Source organism: Actinia tenebrosa, unplaced genomic scaffold (genome assembly GCF_029948245.1).
Source record: "Actinia tenebrosa isolate PJP-AT-01 unplaced genomic scaffold, QUT_ActTen_1.0 PGA_scaffold3__52_contigs__length_22856419, whole genome shotgun sequence".
Taxonomy (NCBI): Eukaryota; Metazoa; Cnidaria; class Anthozoa; order Actiniaria; family Actiniidae; genus Actinia; species Actinia tenebrosa.
In genome coordinates this window covers 22074241-22100018 of record NW_028292580.1, presented here as the reverse complement: position 1 = coordinate 22100018, position 25778 = coordinate 22074241, and the positions used below count along the sequence as shown (strand labels likewise).

General features: G+C 38.3%; 1 protein-coding gene across 2 annotated transcripts; it reads left to right on the top strand.

Moving 5' to 3' along the window:
• The first annotated feature begins 1884 nt into the window (after window positions 1-1884).
• LOC116286543 (transient receptor potential cation channel subfamily A member 1-like) lies at window positions 1885-24256 on the top strand. 2 transcript variants are annotated; one of them, XM_031693100.2, is made up of 30 exons: window positions 1885-2140; window positions 3118-3385; window positions 3781-3877; window positions 4236-4411; window positions 9648-9755; window positions 10227-10335; window positions 10527-10624; window positions 11073-11120; window positions 11214-11399; window positions 11825-12013; window positions 12311-12397; window positions 12688-12773; window positions 12892-13053; window positions 14117-14231; window positions 14580-14749; window positions 15028-15112; window positions 15659-15715; window positions 16138-16212; window positions 16300-16370; window positions 16933-17095; window positions 17304-17333; window positions 17788-17868; window positions 18329-18495; window positions 18942-19002; window positions 19266-19331; window positions 19518-19691; window positions 20539-20607; window positions 22405-22515; window positions 22841-22959; window positions 23319-24256. In XM_031693100.2, exons 2-30 carry the CDS (start codon window positions 3161-3163, stop codon window positions 23545-23547), a joined length of 3414 nt encoding a protein of 1137 aa, XP_031548960.1. In that variant the 5' UTR covers window positions 1885-2140; window positions 3118-3160; the 3' UTR covers window positions 23548-24256. The 2 variants fall into 2 exon arrangements, with proteins under 2 accessions (XP_031548960.1, XP_031548959.1); XM_031693099.2 differs by having other exon boundaries at window positions 3113-3385.
• The last annotated feature ends 1522 nt before the right edge of the window (window positions 24257-25778 follow it).

Below are 25778 nucleotides of genomic sequence, written 5' to 3'. Positions count from 1 at the left end.
TCAACTCACATATTACGCAACACGGCGCCAAGGGCGTCTGTGCAGGACGCTAGCGCAACCCAGACAACTGGAGACCCTGTTAACTCGTCGCTTTTATAAGTGAAACGTTTTGCTTAACCTTTTCTAACCTTTCTAATTTGCCATCTTTCAGTGGCACGTATAGAAATTGGAATTGGTTTTACCGGATACGCGGTGAACACTGTTGAGCACCCGCGCTACATTGCTGGAGACAGCTAGGCTCCCGAGGGATGTCACGCGTAGCAACTTCCCGCAAAACTATTAATAGCGCAGCGCAGTGATTCTAAAAATAGCTTAAAGATTCTGACAAACATTGCATTCTGTTTAACCGCTACGAGGATTATACGAACCGATTTTATTATTTTTTGACTTAAAGTTACAATAATAACCCATGTAAACTAAGATCAACTGCGATCGGCTATGAAAATTATCTGCTAAAAGTAAACTTGTAAACTTGTAAGTTTGTTTGTCCGAATTTCGCCTTTGTCTTCGTTTTTATGACGTCACGACTGCGCTGCGCTATTGAGGAACTCTGCTATTCTACACGAAATGTTGCATTTCATTGGCTGGGTACATCACTTCCGTTGCAGCAGTTTTTCATAAGAAAAACTTTGCTGCGTACAACGTTTTAGAGCTACTACATTCGAGTGTACTTTCCTAGCATTACCTGCAATGATGCGCACTGCAACTATAGATCTAATTCGTCTTGGTGCAATGATATGTTTACCCATTTAAGACCACGTGTCATATGTCCGGGCCTTGAGAATAACATTCTTTGTATGGTTTTATCTATAACGACACGTGGTCAGAAATGGTTAAGCATTGCACCAAAAAGAATTACTTAGGTCTATTACACAGGTGAACAGACGGTACAATTACAACTGTGCGCAACGCCGTGAGTAATAGTTGCACCGTGTGTCTAGGTGTTTGTCTGAAACCAAGAATTTCGGCAGTAGAGTTAGGTTTTGATGACGGTTACGTGCCGGTGCCTTGAGGGAAGGGAGCCGGAATGACTTGTCGATAGTAATGAGCAGTACCCCTCCCCTGTCTTTTTTATATTCCTTGCTTATCAGTCCCACACCTAGAATGGCCACAGTACGTTTGTAAATCATGTACTGAAGGTTCTATCCTGACCTAGCCTATACTGCGCATGGCTGAGACAAAGTTTGTCCGGCTCGCTCTATCCCGTGTACGAGCTTTTTTTTTTTTTTTTGGCTCTTCCAAGTGGATGAGCACTATTTAAAAATTGCTAGAAGGTTGCGTTTACGCTATGTTAAAGGAGTATTAGATCGATATTTTAAACATGACTTAACTTGATAAAATTGTTAAATATATAAGAAATTTGAACAGATACATATGTCAAGTGGCACAGCAAAATAGTTTACCGGCCGGGCTTTATGTAGTCCTACTAAGACAGTTCTGAAGCCGGAATTTAAGCAGTCCGGTCCTCCAAGATTAGCTGTCTCTGTGGTAAGTTAGTACAAAGAGAGAGAATGAAAAAATAGCTATAATGCTTCAGAAGCAAAACCTTTTGTCTTTTCTCTACATGCCGTACAGACAAGAACAAAGCCGGTCCCAATTCCGGCCTTTGAACGAAAACCAAGTTATTATGTTTTTAAACCATAGTAGAATTAGAGGGGACTGTAAAACATTTTTTAAAGACATATGAAAAAGAGTAAAAAGTACAAAGCAATTCTTTTCCTATTTTTCCTAGAGGTGGCCGTTTGACTAAATCTTCCAGGCGCAAAGAGTACGTTTTTCTATCGATATTGTCATCATTCACGCTCTGGTTCACCTTTTTAAATGCGATTTATATGCGCTTTTGATTCAAATGCATCAGTAGACAAAAATCTCTACAAAGCAAAGCTTCACAAAACACATGTTCGGTGTACTGCTAAGCTCATAGCATCAGTCATATTTCGAGCTATCGATCTTCATGTTTGCGTGAACAAGGAATTCCAGCATGGACTCTGCATAATATTGTGCCGTCAGGGGAAAAAAGGAAACGCTTTCCTGGCGCTCAACCTTTATAATAAGTCAATTGAGTAGCTAGTGGTTGAAAGCTAAGCTAGGCTTTTCAAGACATCCATAGTTGCAGCATCTCAAAACAGCTGATAGCTAGGTAAGAAGTGCTCATAGGATATTTGAAATCTTGTTAAATAAGTTTAACTAGTGAGAACTTGAAAAGTTTCGTAAGCCTTGCCCAATGCATGTATAGGTTATCGAGAATGCTAGATTCGTAAGCGTAAGTGTGAAAGTGGAACTCAATCGCTTAGCGATCTTAAAAACATTTCTAACCATCTCTGCATACTCAATTAACTATGATCTCAGTTATACGAGTCATGCAAGTTTCTAAATAACCTGGACTCAGCTCTTTGGCATTAAGAAACTACACAGATTCTTGAGTCCATTTAGCTCTACTCATTGTTCAGGTAAGACACGGTTTTAGATGAGCCAAATCCAAGCTTGACAAGTTGCTGTCATCAAACCTGATCATCCACCGTCCCTCATCACAAATAGTAATTGCCAGAGACATGCCTATAACGCATCCTAACTCAATTCAAATTCACTCAAAAATTAGCAAAATTATACAAACGTCTGAGCAAGAGAATATGAACTATTTTTCTCTTAATTGTCTCTTGGTCTGAGACAGCAATGTTAATTATATATTTTTTATAGGATTCGAGTTCTGACTGTTCTGCTCCAACAACCATTATTTTGGCGCCATTTTTCATCGCATCTTAGCCAAAGAAAAAAAGTCCGTTTTAACATACAGAACATCTCCATGACTAAACTATCTCCAAACTCTTTAGCGAACAGGTTTTTTTTCTTGAATTTATGCAACTTTATAGAAAATGGCTCATGATTGAATGCTTTATCAATGCTAATATTCACTTCAGTCTGGCTGGTTTAGTCACACTTGACAAATCATTCTCAGCAATTTTAACTCGACTTGTTTTAAGACAATAGAATATATGAAGGCTAGAAGTCAGTTTGAAATCCAGACCTTCTAATCTCTAGATTTATTTTTATTCCATGAGTTTTTTTTCTTTCTTTAAGTTACTAAGCACCATTCTTTTCAAATCTTTTTAAGCCCAGTTACTGAAAGGAAAAAAACAGTTACGCCAGGTTGCCTTTCAAAATGGCTGACGATGATTTAGGTAGAAAATTTCTTAACGACGAAGAAGAAGAAGAAGCAGTAGACTCAACAGGAGAGACGCTGATCCTTCAAAACATTAAGAAGAAGAAAGAAGAACGAAGTAAAAAACTGAATAGTATTTATATGTCCTACGACAAACTCCAAGTTGACGAGAAGCTATTCCAAAATGGTGATGTTCATCAAGCTAATCAGGAAGATGAAGTTGAGGTTTGACAATGAATTATTCGTGCTCTAGTACATTTGGGGGTGGGGGTGGGGGTGGGGGTGGGGGTGGGGGTGGGGTGGGGGTGGGGGTGGGGGTGGGGGTGGGGGTGGGGGTGGGGGTGGGTGAGCATGGGTTGTTTTTTCGCACTTTAGCGGACGTTTTAGTCATTTATTGAAAGAAAAAAAAAAGATTAATAGAGGTTTTTCACGACAGCCATGTTCGTTGACAGAAACAATGCAATATTTTTGCATGACAAAATAATTTATTTCCCATAGAAGAAAATTTATTTTTGGCCTCAAACACGGCTACCATGATAGTTGGTATTGTTGGATTTATGGTTTCGATTCATAGTCTTAGAGTATTGTACTAACTAAAGCTGCACATGCATTATCTCTAGGGCGAAGTGGTAAAGACGAAAAAACCTCAGAGGTTGAATGAGGCAGTTATGTCATTGGATTATATGAACGTATCAAAGTTGCTTGCTCAAAATATAGGTAGGTAACGTGGGAGAGATGAGCAGAGATTCTTTATGTACGCCTCTTTGTGCAACGGAGCACCTCTACCTATGGATAACAATGTGCGCATAAAAAATTTGTATTGCGGAAGAAAATGCGATCAAAGTGGTTTTTTTTTTTCTTTTTTCTTCTTTTAGTCCTCCTTTTTGTCCTTCTTCTCCTTCCCCTACTTCTCCAACTCCTCTTCATGTTGATGTCGTTGTTTTCTTCATCTTAAATTCTTTTTCTTCCATTCCTCTTCTTCTGGTCTTCAAGCTCTAGATCTCCCCCGTTCTTCTTTCATCGTCTTGGTTTTTTTTTTTTTTCCTCTTACTAAAGTATTTATTATTTTTCACAGATATTAATTTTCCCAATAGATTTGGGCGCGGTCCTTTACACAATGCAATACTAAAGGGAGATTTGAGAATGGTCAAAATGATCCTCGATGCAGGTGCTGATGTCACTCTTAAGGACGATAGAGGTGATACCCCTCTACACTATGCAGTAAGAGCTGACAGTGAACAAATAACAAAGGTAAGACGATAGCGACTGCTTTTGCAATATATAATTTAGGCTGCGTTCATAAAGTATGGCAGAGGGAGGGGGGGCAGGTGAAATTTTTAAATGTCCAGAATAATTCTTAACAGCCCCCCTTAAAGTCATGCAAAAAAATACGATCCCCTCCCCTTAAGCAAGGCTGTAGCTTCTTTCAAAAATTGTGCATCCCCCCATTTTTCTGATAAAAATTTGCCCATCCCTCCCTTTTTCGATCCCCCCCTCAATTTCACCTCAGTACCCCCCACCCCCCTCTGCCATACATTATGAACGCAGCCTTATCTTTGGCTGGAAAGATGACACAGGGCGGAACTTTTAAGTTTGTAGAGCAAAAGACATTATATCTTAACCGATCTTTATAAATTATAAAATGAACTGAGTGAAGTCATTAACCAGTGAAATAAAAAATACTAGTCAACGTGTAATAGTACTAGTCAAATAGACATACAAATAATCTGTATTAGACTAATATCTATTTGACGGGTTTAGTGGCTTCACTTTATGGCTATCCCTTTCTTTGTGTGCTACCTCTCCTAAAGGTCATAAAGAATTTGTCCACTGCCAGCTCTGTCATGTTCCGTAGAGACACGCGCAACACAGTCGTGTATCTTGCCGCGCAAAATAATTTGCGCTGTTTTATCAAACGTGGCTCGGGTTATCACACCGCGCGCTAGGTTATCGCGCGAAAAGCAGTAACACGAACAACATCCACTCGGCACTTTAGATACGTTGCAATGGGTTTGTAGCGGTACCTTCATACAATGGACTGAATTTAAAAACCTCCGCAAAATGGATTTCCGCATCTTCTCGATTAAGCATTTCCACGGATCCATGCAGCATTAAGTCGCCATAACCCACTTTGACGCTTGTTATTCTATGAATACACGATGGGGAAATAGTAAAAGAAATTAAACTTGAAGTCCAGATATGGATAACATTGTTGAAACATTTAATATAAAATTAAAATACGTTTGCGTTCAACTCAATTCACAAAACTAGATGGACCCATTAATATTAAACCTGCAAGATTTATATGATAAGACATGTTTATCATAATTGAGCCTGAATGTTATTTAGAGGCAAACTTAAAACCGATTCCAAATGGACCCTTCCCTAAAGTATCGTGGATGCAACGCTAGCATAGAAATTCGAAAGAAATCACACTTTTTCTCGATGGAATTTTTGTTTGTTTGTTGTTGTTGTTGTTTTTTAATGTTAACCTTGCATTCAAGACAATTTGAAGAAGGGTCCATTACTCTGCGGATACTCCAACCGGGATCACTATGATAAATTAGTATCATTAACCAATCACATTGCGACATTTAGCTCAATGTTTTTAACCGGCCAATCAGATAGATCATCGATATAATGAGAGCGTGAGAACGTGATAATTTGATTGGTCAACACTGTTAACAGTTCAATCACTGTCTAGTTTACCATTATCTGATTGGTCAGTCTTATTCAAGGTCCCGGTTAGTGTCCGTACAGTAATCTGACGTCGAAAAACAAACGTCCAAAATCTCTAATACGTAAACGAGTTTTAAATGTAAGTATATCACTGTGGTCGTTTAACTCAAAAACGTTTGAATGAAGTTGATATGTCTATAAAACAAAGCTGGATTCAATCATTCTAAATCTTTAGAATGTTATTCATTGGTCTTAGTTAATCCAAAAAATATATTAATTCTGCGTATATAAATTTTGAAGCAGAAAAGTCATTCTAAGAATCTGTTTTGTGATTCATAATATAATAAGTCACTAGCGTGCACAAGCCAAAGCTCGAAAACCAATTACGATGGACGTCTCCAGTAGTATGCTTAAATACATCAAGGCCACATGACGCAATAATACAGGAACCTAAGAAGAGTGTTTATAAATTCTTAATGATTAGTGGAGCGTTGATAATCTGGAGAAGTGTACATTGGCACGTTTGGAGGGTAACTGTAATGAGGTGCGCAAGCTCGATTACAATCAGATCCTGCCGGGCATTCTTGACATAACGATGGTTGCGGTAATCGAAGTCCAGGGGATATTCCTGGATATTCTGTAGTAGGATTAGACGGATGATTTAACCCGATACTAGGGTACAGCGGAGTGTTAGCTGGGCGAAGAAAGCTTTGATGTTCTTGAGATAAAGTCTGATAACTTGGGAACAAAACGGATGGGTATGCTGTGTACCCAGGATATATCGAGGGCTGGTAACTAGAAACAAATGGTTGAGGAGGTCCACCGCTGGCCATTCGATTCGCAAACGCCAGTTTAGTGTAATTCTGAGTCTCTTCCGCGCGCTCTCTCTTGCGCTTCATGCGCCGGTTTTGGAACCAGGTCTTGACTTGCTGGTCGGTCATTCTAACAGCCAAGGCTAGTTGTTGTCGTTCTCTGGTGCCAATGTATTGGTGTTTTTCAAACGCCCTCTCGAGTTCGCGGACTTGATCAGTTGTGAACGATGAGCGGTTTTTCTTTGGCAGAGTGGACGGGGATTGGTGACGAGAGTCAGGCGAACCTTCGGGGACAAATACTATCATAAATTCCAAGAAAGCAAACATTTTATGTTTTATAAAACTTGCTAATCCTTTTTGACAAAAAAGTGTAAAACATATATTATCAAAAAAAATTATGTGTGCAATTCTCGAAGGATTAAATATATTATATGCAAAAAACAAATTGTATGATCAAGATTTAGGTGGTCCTTTCACCTGAATTTCCCATTAGGGATCTATAACTATTAATAAACAAATAAATAATAATAATTCAGATCTCCCGTGCATGACGTTATTGTCAGTAAATCGTATTTGCGTCTGTGAATGACGATAAAAGCTAACAAGCAAAATTTACTCAGTTTGCAAATGAATTGACTTTGATCGAGTAATTATGGGTAAATCGAGGTCTTACAAGATAATAGCATGAATAGAAAAGATGAATAACACATTTTCCTCGTTCATTAAAAAAATTTTTTAAAGCTGTGAGCTGTATAGTGAAGCGTTAACGAGTCATTCGACACGGGTGAGATTAAAATGATAAGTTAAAACAACAACAAAATAAAGACTAAATCAGCCAACATCTTGAAACAATTTCAAATATATCTACAAACAAACAACTGATATTTATATATCTAACAGAATAACAAGTACGGGATTCTTGAATGTAAAGATACATTGAAAATCATTGTGATTGTTGAACACCTCTACTTTTAGAGACGTTTATACTTCGTTTATACTTTATGCTTCGGACATTATTTCAATGAGCCTTTGTCCGAAATAAAAAAAGAAATTTCAAATTACCTGGTTCTTGTGATGAATCACTCTCGTACATCTGAGGACTTGTGGATTTATTCGGCGAAGACTCACACGTAGAAGACGAGCTTGTTGAAGAACTCGAAGGCGATACTTGACTATACGGGACGGGAAAAAGATCCTGAACTAGGAAAGATGAGGGCTTCTTGATCTCAGCTTTAGCGCAGAAGTCTTGTAATTTCATGGTGGAGCTGTAAGGATTTATTCCAAGGTTATTTTTCGACATGTTTGTCAGAGCAAGAAGAAACCGTTCTCTCTTTGAAGCAATGAATGTGTAAACTCTGTCTTTGAGGTGCTGATTTGAATATGAAACTAGCCGCTTTTGGCGGCAAACGAGCTTGATACTGCCAGCGCGAGACTATTTCAGAATCGGCGTGCTTATTCGATGGGAAAACAATGGGTCATCGGATGGCGGGATCTTGTGACGAGGGGATGAATTAGCCAGGGTATTGTGTTGGGCCAGGTCAAGCTGAAAGGGCGGGAAACTCAAACGGTGTGGTTCTAGGAATGACGCACTAAAGACGCAAAACGATCGCAAAGTAGGACTCAATTTCATATCCAAGCTGTTCATGCCTTTTGTCAGTGAATATTTAAGAGGAAAAAAGTATACCTTTGTAGTATTCATTATTAAGAGAACACTTTACAAAAACGTAGACACAAAAAAGTCTTTTCCAATTTAAAGTTAGTTTTTAAATTTTAAACTCTGGAGGGCAGTAATGTCACACATAATTAGCGAACAATGAACTTTTTATGTGGACGCTACCACCTAAAGACACGCAAATGCTTTGCACGTAAATCTTTCATTGACGACCACAGTTAACCTTGGAATTAAAGGCCCATTGCTTCAGATCATTGTACTCGAATGGCTCATTTAGATAACCAACTTACTCTTAATTCTAAAATAAATTCGTCAAAACTTATTCTCTCTTAAATGGAACGCTTGACGCATGATATTCGGACAAAGGTGTTGTGAAATTGCGCGCGCTGTTTGAGAGAAAAATTTAAGATGCGACGCCCATTTCTTTAATTTTCTTTTGAGAATAAAGTGAGTCTTCCGTTGCATCAGTTTTGTACTCTCGATTAGAAGATTCGCGTTAATTTTTTTTTTTTTTTTTTTTTTTTTGCGTTATAGTTTTTATATAGAAACTATGATACTAAAGCTCAAACGATTTTTTACTCATCTGACAAGAGGTTCTTTTAATGTTCTTTCAAGCACAGTAGATAGACATGAAGAGAGCGCGAGGGAAAGAAGTTCTCACTCTCGCTTCCTTTAGCCTTGTACGCAGACGTTCTTAGGGTTATCTGGCTCGACGTTTCTTTCCCCACGAGACGACGTGACGACCCAAAGAACGTCTCCGCAGGAGGCTACGTTTCCCTCTAAGGCCCCGTATACACGAAGCCGGATATTTTTGCAAACGCATATTTTTTTTATCCGTTTAGGCCTACCGTTTACACGGAGACGGTCTTTAGCCGGCTATTTTCGAAAACGCTTTTCAAAGCGGATATTTTTGAAAACGCTGGCTATACCTTTCCATGTAAACACTCGAAGCTGGATATTTTCGTTAACGCTGACGTCACTAAACAAAGGTGATCGCAGGCTCAGGAGCTATGCGCATGCTCATTTAGCTCCTTTGAGCGTTTTCCGAGTCGATACAGTGTTTTCGTGTAAACGGGCGAAAACGATGAGCGTTTATGCGAAGCCGCATATAAACGCAATTTTTTTTTTACACGGATGAAAAAAATGTCAAGCTTCGTGTAAACGGGGCCTAAGTTTATTAGTGGAAATCCACCCCCCCTCCCCCCCCCCCCCCCCCCCCCCCCCCCAAGCCCCAAAAGAAAGAATACCTCTGGAACCTGGGTATTTGAATAATATATTGTTGTTCTAGATCATGGTGAACACCTTTATTTTATTGCATCAACAGCTATTATTGGAACACTCTGAATGTGATGTTAATGCCGAAGGAAGCTCTATGGCAACACCACTTCATCTCGCAGCAAGTCTAAACAATGCAAAACTTTGCAAGCTACTTGTATGTATATAGATCATAGAGAGTTATTGTTTATTCTGACACGATAAGAATTTATATAAGCTTAAAACGTTTGCACAGCTATCAACCACTTTACACTCTAACATTTTGTAGCATCAAAAAACCTTTCTACTTAGTCATTTTGATCATTCATTGGATTCAAAGTGTTACTGATTGAAAAAGTTCGTATAATTATGTATGCTAGTCTGGTCGGTGGCCAAGGCACTCAAAGACATGGTGCGCATAGCGCGGGGTGATTAAATGATGATCAGTTCTCCATGCATAAAATGAGTGAAGTTAAGGAAAACGAACTAACATATGTTTTTACGCGACCTTTTTTCAATTTTCAAATTCACGAAAAGTTTGAAGTAGAGTCGAGTCTATCCAGATTCCCTAGATTCTACTCAACCAAAAATGCCCACAGGGTACCCACTTATCAAGTTGCTTTTTCATGTATTACTTTTTCATTTTCAGTTGGAACACATGGCAAGAATGGAACTGAGAGAAGAGTTCGGAAGGACAGCTCTTGGCAAAGCAATGGAGAGTGGGGCTACGAAAGCGGTCAAATTTCTCTTTGAATTTAGTACGTCAAGTAACAATATACAAATGATTGTTGAGTTGAGTTTTTTCTGCTTAAGTCCTCTCTTTCATTCGATGCATCTCGCTGTTTTTTGATGATCGCAGACTCATTCATACGAATTTGGCCTCGTTTATAGGTAAACTATTCAACAAATGAGAGAAAGACTATTAATTTAAAATCGTTGTTTTTTATAGTCAAAAACAATGAACTTGGAATGGAAAACTACTTGTATAATGCTGACAAAGAAGGGAGCACTTTGTTGCATTTAGCAGTGGACAGCGGCTTTGTGAAGGTATAAATGTACAATACTAAAAATGAGCTGAGTTAAAAGATAAATAGTCTTAGCAGTGGTTTGGCAGACTGGCTCTCTGGAGCAACTTTACTTCCATACGATTTACATCTAATCATGGACAAGCAGCTGTACGAACATACGACACTGAGTTCAGGAACTGATCTTGGATCGCAGTAGAGAGACGCGAACCTGTGTGCACAATCTAAATACTCGGTTTATGACTTATTTGAATGTGATACATTAGCTACTGTCGTCGCCATTATAAATTGGTACAATGTCGTTTGAACACTCAAATAAATTGTACTTGCACCGTGTGGGAACCTGGCTATAAATTCGAGAATACAACTAATAATTCTCTGTGTGCGGTCATTCTGAATCTGCGCATCTGCGTTTAAAAGCGGCGATAGCATTACCATGGTAACGATCTTTCTTATTTTTTGATCCCAAGGTCGTTGACCTTTGCTTGAAGTATGGAGCAAGAATAAGACAACCAAAGGTACCGATCTCGCTACAAACAAGGCCCTCTTATTGTCTTTTAATAATCGTAACTCTTATATTATTATGAGACGTAAAAATCTTTTGATTTCAGAGTCAGGGTCGTTCAACAGCTTTCCACTTGGCATGCGAGCAAGGCTCAGTAGAAATTGTCAAACGTCTGCTTCAAGAAGACCCTAGTGTTGCTAAGATACTATTGATTGATGCTTGTGGCTCTACACCATTACACAATGCCGCCAAGAACAACAGCTCCGCCATACTTGAGCTGCTTATTGAGCATGTAAGTCATCAAAAAATCGATCAGGCAATTGAAATGCGCGTGTGAGAAACACTGCATGTTATTCGCTACTTTAGGAATCGGTGGTAGACTGGGACGAGTTGAGACGCGCAAAGATGATTGGGATTGTTATATGGACACTTGTATACAGATAAAAGAGAGCTGTGAACAACATATTTGCTAATTGACTTGTCATTTATAGACGGAACTGCACACGAGAATTATGATGAATTAGAATACTGGTTGACGTATTCTGAGTCAGGATTAGATCGTGAAAATAAAAAGACTGCTTCATATCAATGAATAATGCTACCCTTACAGAGTGTTAATGTTGGGGTGAATTTGAGTTGAGTCGTTTCCATCGAATACCTTGAGTAAATCTAAAGAACTAAGTCATATAAATGAATGCTCTTGATATACTCTTACAGGGTGCTAATGTCAATGCTAAAGACGACAACAACGTTACCCCCCTCATGTTGGCCGCGAGTTTTGGAGCAACCGATTCTATTCGACTCTTGATGGAAAAAGGTACGGATCCAACGATCAAGGATATTGACGGACGAACTGCGCTATTCAATGCTGTGAGGCATTCGAATGCTATGGAAGTCTTGCTAACGGTAAGTTATTGCTGGGTTAGAAAGAGTTGTCGTTACATGCCTTCCCACATCGGCCAAAGAAGCAACGAACCTAGAGAAGAATTCTATTGTTTGACTTTGAGCGGACGGACGCATGCGAGCGGTGACAGTCCACGTAATCTGCTCTATGATCGTAAACAAGAACGTGACGTGTCTCGATAAACAAATAAATGAACAGTAGCCCTGTAGCGTCGTTGTGATTTGCTTAGTTGATGTTGCCATTATTAATAAAAATGCGGTACCTCGTGTTCTGATGGTATTTTTGCAAACTGTTTGCAGAATCAACAAATGATTCCACTGCTGATAGAGAAAGACGCTACAGGATATGCTCCTCCTCACTATGCTGCAAAACATGGGGATATCAAGGTAATCGTTTTTAAACCCTAAACTAACATATAAACTGACTAAACGCATATATTGGTACATGTAACAATGCGCAACCTCTGGGTTGATCAAAGTCAGGGCATGGCTAACTCACAGATCGAATTGTAATTTAACTGGTTGGGTTTTGCGGAGGGAGTAAAACTGTAGAAAAAAACAATCCAGGAATCAAACCAGGGACCTAAGACCGTACCTTGCTTTAAAATAAAAAACTTCCGCTCTTATAACATGCAAGCCTTTTATTGCGTGTTGATTACGAATGTTCTCCCTTTCAGACAATGCAACTCTTTCTATCCCACAACAAAGCAATCGCTAGTGTGACGTCAGACTCCTTGGCCACGCCCCTACACGTGGCTTCAAGGTAAGACAATTCCATACAATAAAATGCTGTGTGCATGCTATCTCCTTGTTATACACACTGGGCTTGATTCGGATACAAATAACAGTAATGTCTGCTATTATTGTTCGTTTGTCCGCAGACATGGCTGGGACGCAGTCGTTAGCATTTTACTTGAAAAACAAGGCAGTAAAATTGTCAATCTCCAAGACAATCGAGGTAGGACAGCCTTACATTATGCCGCTAGCGGAGGGCATCACAGAGCAGTTGTAGTTCTCCTACAATACGGTGCAACTATAGAAAGGTTAGTCGCATAAATAAGTACCATCTGTTTTACTTTATCATCAAAGGAAAGTAAACAATACAAACAATTTTCAATCAATTTTCGAAATCAGAGTTTTAAATTCTGAGATATTCTAGCTAATGTTTTGAGCTTGTGGGACATAGCAACGGTAACTAGGAAGCGGAACCATGAATAATCGTTTCATCTTTAGATGCGTGAATACTGTGGTTAAAAGCACGAACGTTAGGTTAGCTATAGGTATAGTTGCGGTGTTTGTTCCTTTTTAATAGAGCTGAGTGAGTTGTTATAAATAGAAAAGAAATACCTTTGCAGCTGTGTTCTAGACTAATTATAAGAAATCATATGCATGCATAAAGTTTTTGCGCAAACCGCCTTCAGTCATTGTGATTACAGTACTTTTTTTATTCAAACATATAGTTTCTATAAGTTGTCTCCAAGAGCTCTCATGCGAGCTCATCTAGGGAGATCACTTAATATAAATTTACAAAATTAGATCAGTGGAGTACACAAAGTAATTAACAAAATAGTAGTAAAGCGTACAAAGCCTTTACAAAAATACAGAAAATGAAGATATAGTTACACTGACTAGTTAAAGTAGACGAATGCAATTTTTACAATAACTTACAAATTTCTCGCGCGCTGATTGGTCATCAATAAGAGGACAGACAGATAAAGCTGATTGTTTTGATCAGTAAAAATGAGAAGTTTTTATCGCTTTTGTTATTGTAAAAAACAAATAGACATCAGTTTTTTATGTGTCTGTCCTCTTAAAAAACTGATGTCTATTTGTCAAAAAGTAAGTACAAGGATAAAGGCCTGGTAGATGTAGTTATTCTTTTGTAAACCTTTTTGTTTCGACTATATATTACAGGGCCCGGTTGTACGAAGCCTGGATAGAGCTATCCGGTGGATAAATCCTTATCCAGTGGATAAGATTTATCCGTTGGATAGCGCTATCCAGGCTTCGTACAACCGGGCCCTGTATATTAATTAAAGGTGATAGACAACACAAAGTCACATTTCCCCCATTTTCTTCTTACGTTTTCCATTGCGTTTCGATCAGGGATCAGAATAACAGAACAGCTCTTCATGAAGCAGCAAGAAAAGGCTCCAGAAAATCAGTCGAGATGATTGTCGAGAAAAGATCTCATTGTATTAACTATATGGATGATGACAGGGTAAGGAACGTGTCATAATCTAGAAAGTTGACAATTATAATAATAATAATGATGATGATGATGATGATGATGATGATAATGATGAAGATGATGATGATGATGATGGTGGTGGTGGTGGTGGTGGTGGAGGTGCTGATGATGATAATGATGAATGATGATGATAGTGATAATGATGATGATGATCAATGATGAGATGATGGTGGTTGTGGTGGTGTTAATGATGCTGTTGCTGATGATGGTGGTGATGCTGCTGGTGCTAAGGGCTGGTGGTGATGCTGATGGTGGTTGTAGTGTTGATAATGATGTGCGCATGCTATATCTAACATAATATTTGGTACTCTTTCTTAGAATACAGCTCTTCACTTGGCAGCCGTCTACCAACACTCTCATCTCGTCAAACTACTACTTGCGAATGAACACCAAGAAATTCTTCTCAATTCATCGAACCAGAATATCTTGGACATAGTATTAGAGAGAAACAGCACTGAGGTGGTGGAAACTATAGTGGAAGATCCAAGGTAATCATGCGCTAGACACAGCTCTTCGTGGTGAAGCGATAGGACGTTTGCATGATGGCGTCACTGACCTTTACTACTAGACTCCCTTGCACACTTTCTTTTGTTCAGTTAATTAGCACCAATTGCCTTATGCATTATGGTAGTAGTAGTAAAATGACGCTATCTTGGACATTCCTATTGGTTGTGAAGTGAGGCGATTGCAAGTTATGTGCAGCGATTGGGGAGTCAAGATTAAGATCGAAAGCTTGTATGTGCGAGTAATTTTATTCTTATTTCAGATGGCGAGAGGTGTTGAAGTCTTGTAGCAGTGGTGTTTCTAAGCAGATGATAAAATTAATCGAAAAAATGCCACACGTAGCAGAGGTATGGAAAGCAACTATTTAAAATTCTGCAAAGGTTCCCCTCGTGTAAACTCTTGATGTATTCAAGTACGTGTAACGGAACAACTAACGGGCACGGTAACAGAGCATCACATACTTTAGAGGGCTCAAAGTCAGCTCCTTTCAGTTCCTTCTCAGCTTTCTGACAAATTTTTTTTTTCGATTTTCAGCCAAGAAGGGTCTGGCTGAGAGAATGGTCACACCTGTAGTAGGCACATGTTAGACCACAGAGAAAATCTCTTATGTAAAATAAAACACACACATACCGACAAGGGTGCCGTGATCTTGACGGTGCCGTGTCCAAGCATCTTTATTGGCTGAGTAGTTGATCCGGTGCTCTGTGATTGATTCAAAGTGTGTCGTAAATTCCGTACTGTGATAGTATCGTGTTCTGTACCGTGCCGCGTCATTACACAGTCATGCGAAATGTGTTCCTTGCGCGTCTATTCCAAATACGATGTATTCGAGGGGGGGGGGGGGGGGGGGATGTGTGTACTTATTGTAACGTGTTCTCTCTTTTTTATTTAAGCGTTTATTGGATCACTGTATGCAACCTGAGGGAGATCGCTTTAGTAAGGATTACAAGGTAACATGATGATCTTCGGACAAGATAAAAGTAAGGTCGTTCCTTGTCATTTCTGGATCATTCAATCAACTAATATTCTCGAATATCTGCACCAAATGGAGCTCAAATGCCCACCTGACGTGCTGTCATTCACAAAGAGTTTCAAAATACTTAAACCTACGATTCAGCTGATGAACATTCCTATGTTAATCGAAGTATTATGATCATCCGGGTGGATGTAGTCCTGAGAAGGACTGTTTGATGTGACTGACGTTTCGACAACCTGAGCGGAAGTCATCTTTAAAGTCAAGTGAAGAATAAAGTCAGATTGGTCATATTTATACTGCATTATACTGCTTAATTATACTACTACATTCCTATCTGGACATGAAATTAAGTTGTGCTATAACGTTATCCTAATGGTTTCTTTGTGAATGTTTTAGATCAAATATGATCTCAGCTTGATATTGTGCAAGGAGAATGCAAAGGAAAAAGCAGGATCTCTTAAGATCTTAAAGGTAATCATGGAGTTGATAAGTTGAAACCTATGATCTACTGCCATCCTGTCTGACTTTTTATTCTTTGTTTCTTGATCGTTTTTCAAGACAATGGCGGAATATCGACGCGACAGATGCCTTGCTCATCCGCTATGTTTCATCGTACTTAGCACGAAATGGTAAGCAGTCTTCATCTTTTTTCTTATTTTTTCTTTTTTCCTGTTTAAAGCTATAATTTTCCTTTTTCCACTTATATTTTTCTTCCTTTTCAATGCTTTTCAATGGTTGTCGTTGTCGGCCCCTCTCTCCGTGTTTCGAGTTATGATACTTTTAGTTGTTAAGACTCTTCTTCGCCTCCGCGTATTTCTTAGTTAATTAGATGACCAATAAGCAACTGTTATATTCATCTTGCGTTAACTCAGGCTCCCTGCCTTCTATTTCCTCCCTTCCTTTCTCCTCCCTTCCTTTCTCCTCCCTTTTTTTTTTTTTTTTTTTCAATCCCTGCTTTCAGTTCTCCGCTTATACTACGACTTCAACCTTAATTTCCAACTACAGTGGTACCTCTATTAAGCGGACACCTTCAGGACCTTGTCTGTTGTCAGCTTTAAAAAATATGTTTCTGCAGAAGTATAGGTTTCTTTAAATATGTAAATATGTAAATTTAGGACGTTTGCACGCTTAAAAAGGAGTACGCTTACTCAGTAATTCTGTTTGTTTTTTCGTCTGGCTCTGGTTTTACAGGAAGAGATTTGGTTGCACCGTTTTTCTACTAAACCTCTTTTTCTTCCTGGCATCGATTTTACCACTGACCGTGATGCATGTCTTTCTCGAAGACCACGACGAGATATATTGCGAAGATCGCATAATAAACCGAACATCGAGTGGGGAAATCTTATACGATGAAGTGAGTAGAATAAGACTTATAAATTAAATATTACATTACGGTCAACCAAGCAATAGCTTGGGTGGGTGGGTGGGTGGGTCGGTTGGTTGGATGGTTGCGGGATGGTTGGTTGGTTGGTTGGATGGGTGGATGGGTTGGTTGGTTGATTTTTTCCATATATTCACAAGTTAATTTAGACCTTAATGGTTTGTCATTTTTGATTTTTTAGCAAATTAAAAGTTGTCTCTTTAACCATGCGGTAAGTGGATCGTAAATGTGTTTGCATCATCTTTCAATAGGGGTGCCAATGAGGTTAGTAGTTAACTGGCAAATAACCTAAAATTAGTAGTTTAACAGTTAACTGATATTTCATTATTTTGGAAAATATTATGACCAGCGCTCGTAAAATTATTACAGTCAACTGACATTCGGTAGTTAATTAGTAGCTAACTGACAACTGGGTACCCCCATGACACCCTCTCAGTAGATATGGTGTCTAATATTATGCAATACAGCTAGCCCGAGTGCCGACTGAGTACGGTTTAGTCTGGTAGCTAGCTGGTCACTGTTTTTGACTATTAAAAATAGACCTTTTCCTTCACAATGCGTTGGCATTCAAACTAAAAATAATCAGAGGGTTTTTTACGTTTCTAAAATATTGTATATCAAATTTTGCGTGCAAAGGTACCAAATTATGTTTCTTGTGTTTTCAGCCGATTCAGATTCTTCATTACTTCATTATACTCATGCTTTCAATCCAAGTCCTGAAAGAGGTCATTCAGTGTTATTATCAGGTATGTACATAGGTTCATATTACCCATTTCAAGGTTGAGGAACCTGGGTCGAGTTGGAATTGCAGCAGTGCATTGTGGGACGATTCTAGGGGACATATTTCCAAGATGGCGTCTATCTCTTCCCCTAAAATAGTCCCACAATGCATTGCGACTTGACCCAGTTTTTCCTCAAACTTCGTAATGCCTTAAAAACATAGCAATATCTATCACAAACCAGACAGGGACTTTAGAGAGGGTAGGGCTGGACGGACGACCAGCTCCTTCACTTTTTCCTAACTTCCACTACATTTTTAAGTCTCTGCCCTCATACTTTTGGTCTTTTGCATACTATTCTGCAAGATTTACCAGTGTAATTAAACCCCCACCCCCCTCAACTCTTTATGGTGCTCGGCAGACCTCGACAGATCAGAATGCAGAAAAATCATTGTTTATCGGTCAATATTACATTTCCTATCTACAGCGCATGCGCTACTTCACCTCTGTCAGCAGCTGGATCGACATCATCGGGCTCGGAGCAGCCTTATTCTCTGTTGTACCACCGTGTGCATGTAAATGGGGAATACAAAAACAAGCTGCTTCTGTCGCAATTTTTCTGAGCTGGATCAATCTCATCATGTACTTTCGAAGGTAAAAATTCCTTTTTTATATATATAATGATATTTCTGTAAGTCTCTCTTTGTTTGCTTGGTATAACTTTGCACCGTCATGGCACGGTAAGGGCAACGAAATGATGCTCTAAACTCATACAATCGAAGTATAACAGACCAACCAATCAATTTGAATTCCTTAGCATAGAATACGCATAAAATAAAATTTCAACATGGATTCAGGAGAGAAAATATTTACTTAAGGGGGCCCCAGAACTGATCATGAGGAACACCACAGATATCTCTGTTTCATTTTTTTCTTACTGTACACGCAATAACATTTATTTCAGTGGCCCCAGAACCGATCTTGAGGAAAACCACAGATATTGCTATTCAAAGTTTTCTTACTGAAGTTAACACTTGTTTTATCGTTTGTAATATCGTGAATCAATCTGGCGTTTACGGATAATATTTCTTGTCCAACAGGCTTCCCTTCTACGGTAAATACGTCATCATGCTGTACCGTATGTTCATTACACTACTCAAGGTAAGATATTCGTAATGCTGGGGAAAGGATTTGCCATAAAATTCAATTTTTAGAAGCGGCGGCGATAGAATGAATTTGACGCTAAGCTAGATTTTTGGGACCGTTTATCGGAAATAGTATTCCTCTTGTGTAAAACTAGTACTTTATTTTTCTGTCTGTTTTCAAACCACAGACTTGTTTATCCACTCTGGTTCATAGTTTTAAAGATAACATTGAGAATCCTACGAAATGCTATAATAGGACTAACTTTTACTGCTTCACAGGTCTTGGTTCTATTCGCTTTTTTTATCGTGGCTTTTGGAGCAACTTTTCATCTCATTATTGATCAGGTAAACAACCTTCTTCTCTTCTTTCTCTTCTCTTCTCTTCTCTTCTCTTCTCTTCTCTTCTCTTCTCTTCTCTTCTCTTCTCTTCTCTTCTCTTCTCTTCTCTTCTCTTCTCTTCTCTTCTCTTCTCTTCTCTTCTCTTCTCTTCTCTTCTCTTCTAATACTCAAATATTTCCATCGTTCAAATAGGAGCCCTTCACGTCTCTCCCTAACACCCTGATGAATATATTCATAATGACGCTGGGCGAGATCAACTATGTAGACGTCTTTATGCCATGGAGCAAGCTGTTCTACCCTCGATTAGTCAACACTCTTTTGATTCTCTTTTGCCTGACAATGCCCATCATTCTCATGAACATGTTGGTAAGTATGATGAATGTGATGACGTTGGAATCGCGGCCTCTCGGGGGAGCGTTGGTGCCATTTATCAAAATATTTCTTATTAGCATCCATTGTTAACGGCACCAATATGGCCACCATGTTTTTGTCTTTTGACTCTCTTGGGAATACTTGAAACCCATCAATACTCTGTAAAAATTTGATACGTCTGGGTTTTTTTAACAAAATACTTTGAAAATTGCCAGACTAACTAATATTGAGGTGCTTAGTCAGAAAACACGTTTATTAAATGTTAAAATTCAAACTTGCCTAAGTGTCTTCCTCCTGTCGACTTTGAATCGTACGGCCGTGATGCCAGCGCAGCCTAATTCGATAGACCTCTTTACCTTGGGCGTAATGTTTTAGCATTTCAAACCACCTGTCATTCTCTAAATTATCATTCATTTGTTGCGCATGAGAAGACCCTTCAATATGGATACAATCAAGCAAAAAAAATCCTATTCTTCATGAAATGACACGTCTTAAATGTGAAAACATTTAACCCAAGGGTAAAGGGATTTATATATATCTTCTGTAGCAAAAGCGTTGAAAATACTTCTGCCAAATGTAACGCATAGCTATGGTCGGGAGAGGATCTTAGGAAACTTAACAGTGCGGGAAACAGACCGCTTTACCACATGAAAGTAAGATTTTTTGTTTGAGCTGTATCCATATTCATGTGTCTTCTCATGTCCATCCGTTAAACAAAGAGAATGACACTTGCTCTGAATTGGGAAAACTTTATACCCAAGGCAAAAAGGTCAATAGCATCCTTAACTCCAAATCCTAGAGAATGAAAACCTGGAATGATTATTATTGTTTGGTTTGATAGGTTGGTTTGGCTGTAGGAGATATTGACAAAATCGAACGGAATGCTCTGATTGACCGATACATCATGCAAGTATGTTAACCAACGTCAAGAGAATATTAAGTAAGAGAGCACATCTCCCATACATGGGTCTGTAACCATGAAAGTTTCTTGAAAATCTATTTTTAGCTGCGCGCGCAAGCCTGAGCTATTTTTAACATGCGATCCCTTATTGCTGCTCAGAGTTGTAGTGACTTCCATGCGAGCGAAAAATGTTTAGTTCCCGACGAGAAGAATGCCTTCAAAATTAGTAAAAAGTAAAAAATTTCGGAAATGATTAAAGTACCATGTGTTCTTCATGGACGAATTAAACATTAACTTAACAATTGATGTAAAAGAACATCGAAAAAGATCAAATCAGGATGGTTTTCAGTCACATACGAACAAGCGCTAAAAACAGCGAGGACGCCATGGGGAAAGAAACCGCAACAAAAAAATACGATGAAAATAGCGAAAAACCTACAGTGAATACAGCTAAAAATGCATTTACCGTAGTGTTTTCTATAGTTAATAAAGTTTAAGTTAAAGTAATTAAGAAGACGATGAACAAGACCAGTATTTTGTTTCACACACGAATCAGAAAAACTATTTGCACCGAAATGTGCCGAAGAAAATTTTCTGTTTTCACAGAGGAAAAAACTACAAGAGGCACTGAAGCGATTTTTCACAATCATTAAATATGTTTAGCTTGCCAAAATACGGTGTGTCAGTTTAGACAAAAGATATTGTCCATTGAGAAAAGGCGAATTAAAGAAAAAGTTTGACTATTATAAAACTAGAACTTTCTTTCAAATTTTGCACCATGAATTTTTGCTCTGCCTCAATGTTCAGGTATTTTTTTCATAACTTTTCAACTAAAGTCCCAAACAGACAATAGAAATACAATCACAATATCGGCGAAGTACAAAAAGTGAATCAAACTTAGTATTTGGGGATTGAAACTAATAAAAAAGAGATTATTTTTACCTGATTGAAGGGCGTTTTACTTGCGATTTTTTCTGCCAGATGCTCTCAGTTCGGCGCATTTGTGCCTTTATGTTTAATTCTTGTATTCCGAGCAGCTTGACTGTTTTCAGCTTTCTTAAAACCTCTTCTTTTTACTGGTAAACAACTGATTCCAACAATAAATGCTAAATTTTCTCTCAAGTTTAAAGTTTTTTAAACTCTTGACTCAGTGAATTCAACAAGTTTGTTCATCGAAAATCCGGCTCTTTCGTAAACGAGTCCAATCTACCTTCATTTTAGATGTCCATTAGATAACTTGTTGTTTTGAAAACACTGAAGTTCAGGTCAGAAGTACGTGTTCTTGGGATGCAGCAATATTAACTGTATTTTAGTTTAGGTGGAGAATTGTGGAATAACTTACGATCTCGTCTATAACTGCAATCAAGTCTCAATCGAGCGACCATTGTTTTGATTTAAAAACAAGCTTGAATGATGTTGTCTCAGCTAGTATTATTTACATATGCTGTTATAATGGATTCTTTCAAAAACCTTTCAGAATTTCTCAAGGAATTCCTCTAAACACATTTTCTCGTCAAATTGAATAAAGTTTGGTTTGTCAACTGCGTGAAGCTTGCTTTGTCACTGCCGATCTCTTGTACCCATGACATCACTACAATCTGACCAATCAAGATTCGCATGCTAAAATAGCTCAGACTAGCGCGCGGAGCTAAAAATAGATTTTCAAGAAACTTTCATGGGTCACAGGGATATGCTCTCTTACTTCATATTCTCTTGCCAACGTTCAATATCGCTATCCACCCTTCGTACAAACGGGCCCAGATGCTTTTCTTACTAATAAGAAGCATTATCTATTGCGTTTAATAGGTGGAATTGCTGATCGATATCGAGGCAGCTTTGCCATCTTGTCTCCTCAGACGCGTCCATTTTAGTCACGTGACAGACTATCCTAACAAAGAGCCTTCTTTGTTTTCCAAGGTTAGAAAAACTTCGACACGAAGAAAATAGTATTTTCAATGCGTTATCAACATGACAAAGCAATAACGAAAGGATGAATAATGTGGTTGGTTACCAATTTCAAAAATATAGAGTCTTTGCACCATCACGTGACGGCAGCCATGTTAGATGGCAGTAACAATACAATTGTTTTACATGAGAAAGAATTCAATTCCCAAGAGCAAAGGGATTTTGTTGCTATCCTATGCCATCCAACCACAGGCAGCCCAAGCATTATTTTGGGATGGGCAAGTGATGGTGCAAAGCCTGTATTCAATACTGATTTTCTTGTGGGTGTCATCAATAGGTCTACAACAGTCTCATAGGCTTTGGTCTCGGCAACGAAGAAGGTGAAGCGGACGAAAGAGACGCACGAATACCGGAGATGACACAACTAACCGAGAAACTGGAGGAACAGGCTTCAGAGTAAGATTTGTTTTGTCAAAATTTAAAGAAAGGAAAAGTAAATCGAATTGAAAAAAAAGGAAAGAGTGTAGAGGGAGAGAGATAAAACAGTACTCTTAATATCAGGATAGAGATTGATTCTCTAGTCACATCGTACGTACCTTCCGCCATGTTGGATGGGGCTAAAACATTCCAGCTTACAATTCAAGAAAAGTTACTTCATTAAAAGAAAGCCATTTAAAAATCAGTGCTTATACAAAATAAAATTGCATGTTAGAGAAAGATCTCGTTATCCTAACACTAACACTAACATACCGCCAAGACTATCGTCCTTTGTAGAATAATAAGACTTACCATCTATCCATGTTGCCTTGTTTCAGAATCGAGCACCTTCAGAAAACAATGGAGACGATACTACAGCTTGTACGCGAACAAACAGACATTCTTTCAAAGCCCAAAAAGATCGAAGCTCCACTAGAAGATCCAAAAGCATCGCTTCTCGGTAAACCCCTAGATGTCTTTGGTAGTTTAGCTTCAACGGCCATCTCATTTGGGACCAAGAAAACGGAAGAGGAAAAGACGCAGGACAAAACATCATCTATTACTTAAGACTTGGATTCATAAAACGGACGTGAAAGAAACGTATTGCGCATGCTCCCTAGTTTGTATGCAAATTAGTTCAAAAATGTAAAGATTTGCATCATTTTGTTGCGTCCTAGTTTGTTAAAACATCGAGGGAACAAAAAGGCAAAGCTTCGACAAGGAACTGACTGATTTGTCAGTTCTGGAAACTTTATTAGTTATTTTGTATCGTTGTTAGTATAATATCTTGGTTCTTTAAAAATATATTGCCAAGTGCACGCATGCGCAATAGGTTTTTCTCTGGTGACTTATCAAACTAGGCGGCAACTCCAGCCTCGGCTAGGAACTATTATTCGTGGTCACTGAACGGAACTGTAAAATGGAGCATTCCAAAAAAGATAATTTACGCACATAAATGTTAAGCATGTGTAATGTCTTTCTCTGCTGTGCCTTTTTAACTTTCTTGAGATACAAAAAGTTAATATTCGATGCTAGAGAGAGAGAGAGAGAGAGAGAGAGAGAGAGAGAGAGAGAGAGAGAGAGAGAGAGAGAGAGAGAGAGAGAGAGAGAGAGAACGTGTTTACTGTTGACTCACAAAGTAAATAAATGCGCACAAACATATCACAATTGTGCAAACTTTGATAGCCATAATCCTCTTAGTTGGTGTATTTGATTTGTTTGATTTGATTAAATTTTGCAGATTCAATTATCAATATAAAAAAAATCACTTATCTTCCTTCTTATTTTACTACATTTCATTAATAACAATAATAATAATAATAATAATAATAACAATATATATGGCTTATATAGCGCTTATACAAGTCTGTTCTAAGCGCTTAGTAACATAACGTTAAAGGAATAAATAAATAAGATAGAAAATATGATTATAAAGAAAAAGCTTAAATAAATGAGTCTTGAGTTTAGATTTAAATAAAGATAAACTGGAAATATCTCTAATTGAAGAAGGTAGAGTGTTCCAGAGGAGCGGAGTAGCAACTGAGAAAGAACGTAGACCATATGACGAAAGTTACGAACATAAGTTACGAACATAAGTTAATTTGTGAAGTGCACTTCGGGAATCTTGAGTCCAAATTTAGCACTCTTAACAGATCAAAATCTTCATTATTAGGTTTGTTTTCTTTAATTCCCGACAATGGATTTTTAATCGTTTACAAATCAAACGATACACATTCAATAAAGCTACTGGGTCACTAAAAGGATCAAAACGCCTGAGGCAATGATACTAAAGCTTTGTCTCTGTTCGTTGCACCGTGGATCGTTTATTATATATAATTATCACTAATAGCATATATAATTTGTATTCATAAATACACCACATTTCGCTCGCAGCGTGGATTTGCACCATTTAACCATATTGATCAATGTAATTCAATCCGTGAACTGTTAAGTAGATAATAGTTTTATTGAAGTTCGTGTTATAGCGTTGGTTGGCTCAGTGGTTCTTGAGAGAGGGAAGGATATTATGTAAAGATAACACCACAGAGTAAAATCACCAAGCGAAACTTTGTAATTATGTTTACTAACAGTATTTATTAAACACGGAGATGAAAACCCTGAGAACATCCAAGCTCTTAATATCAAAAACAAATATGGTAGTAAAATTCAATAAAGTAAACAAATCTGTTCTTTGAAAAATTTGGATGAAAGTTGCTGTGAGATTGGACGGAAAATTACAACTATGGAAAGAGGCTGTTGGAAAAGCAATAAGGAAAAAAACGTTTATCAGAAAAAAATTGAAAACTACAAACTAGAATGTCATCGTTATCATCACTACCACTATCATTATCACCCCATTCCCCATCATCATCATCATATTATCTTCATCACAACCACTATCATCGGCATCAGCAGCAGCGGCATCAGCAGTAACATCATTATCACCACCATCATCATCATTCATCATTATTATTATCATCATGACCACCAGAAAATTTACGAGCTATATATTGAACTGTGCGACAGTGCATTTAAACCTATTATACCTGATAAATGAATCCATATCATAGAACAGCCAACTGAGACTGTATTTCTTTTGGTCTCATTCGCCTTAAGATTTTGTCCGCGTATTGCTCGAACGTTCCAGCGTTCATTCCAGCATTCCTGTGTCTCGAGATGTTTCTTGCACTAAAAGAAAAATTCTTGCTGACAAAACGCTGAGGTGGCACGATACGGAACAATTACTGAATTATCTTCACCACCCCATAGTCTTGACAAAAGAAATTGTGAATTAAGGA

Coding starts and splice junctions, on each gene's coding strand:
- LOC116286543 (XM_031693100.2), top strand. CDS start 3,161: ATGGCTGACGATGATTTAGGTAGAAAATTTCTTAACGACGAAGAAGAA. Junction 10,336..10,526: donor CAAATTTCTCTTTGAATTTA/GTACGTCAAGTA, acceptor TGTTTTTTATAG/TCAAAAACAATGAACTTGGA. Junction 14,232..14,579: donor ACTATATGGATGATGACAGG/GTAAGGAACGTG, acceptor ACTCTTTCTTAG/AATACAGCTCTTCACTTGGC.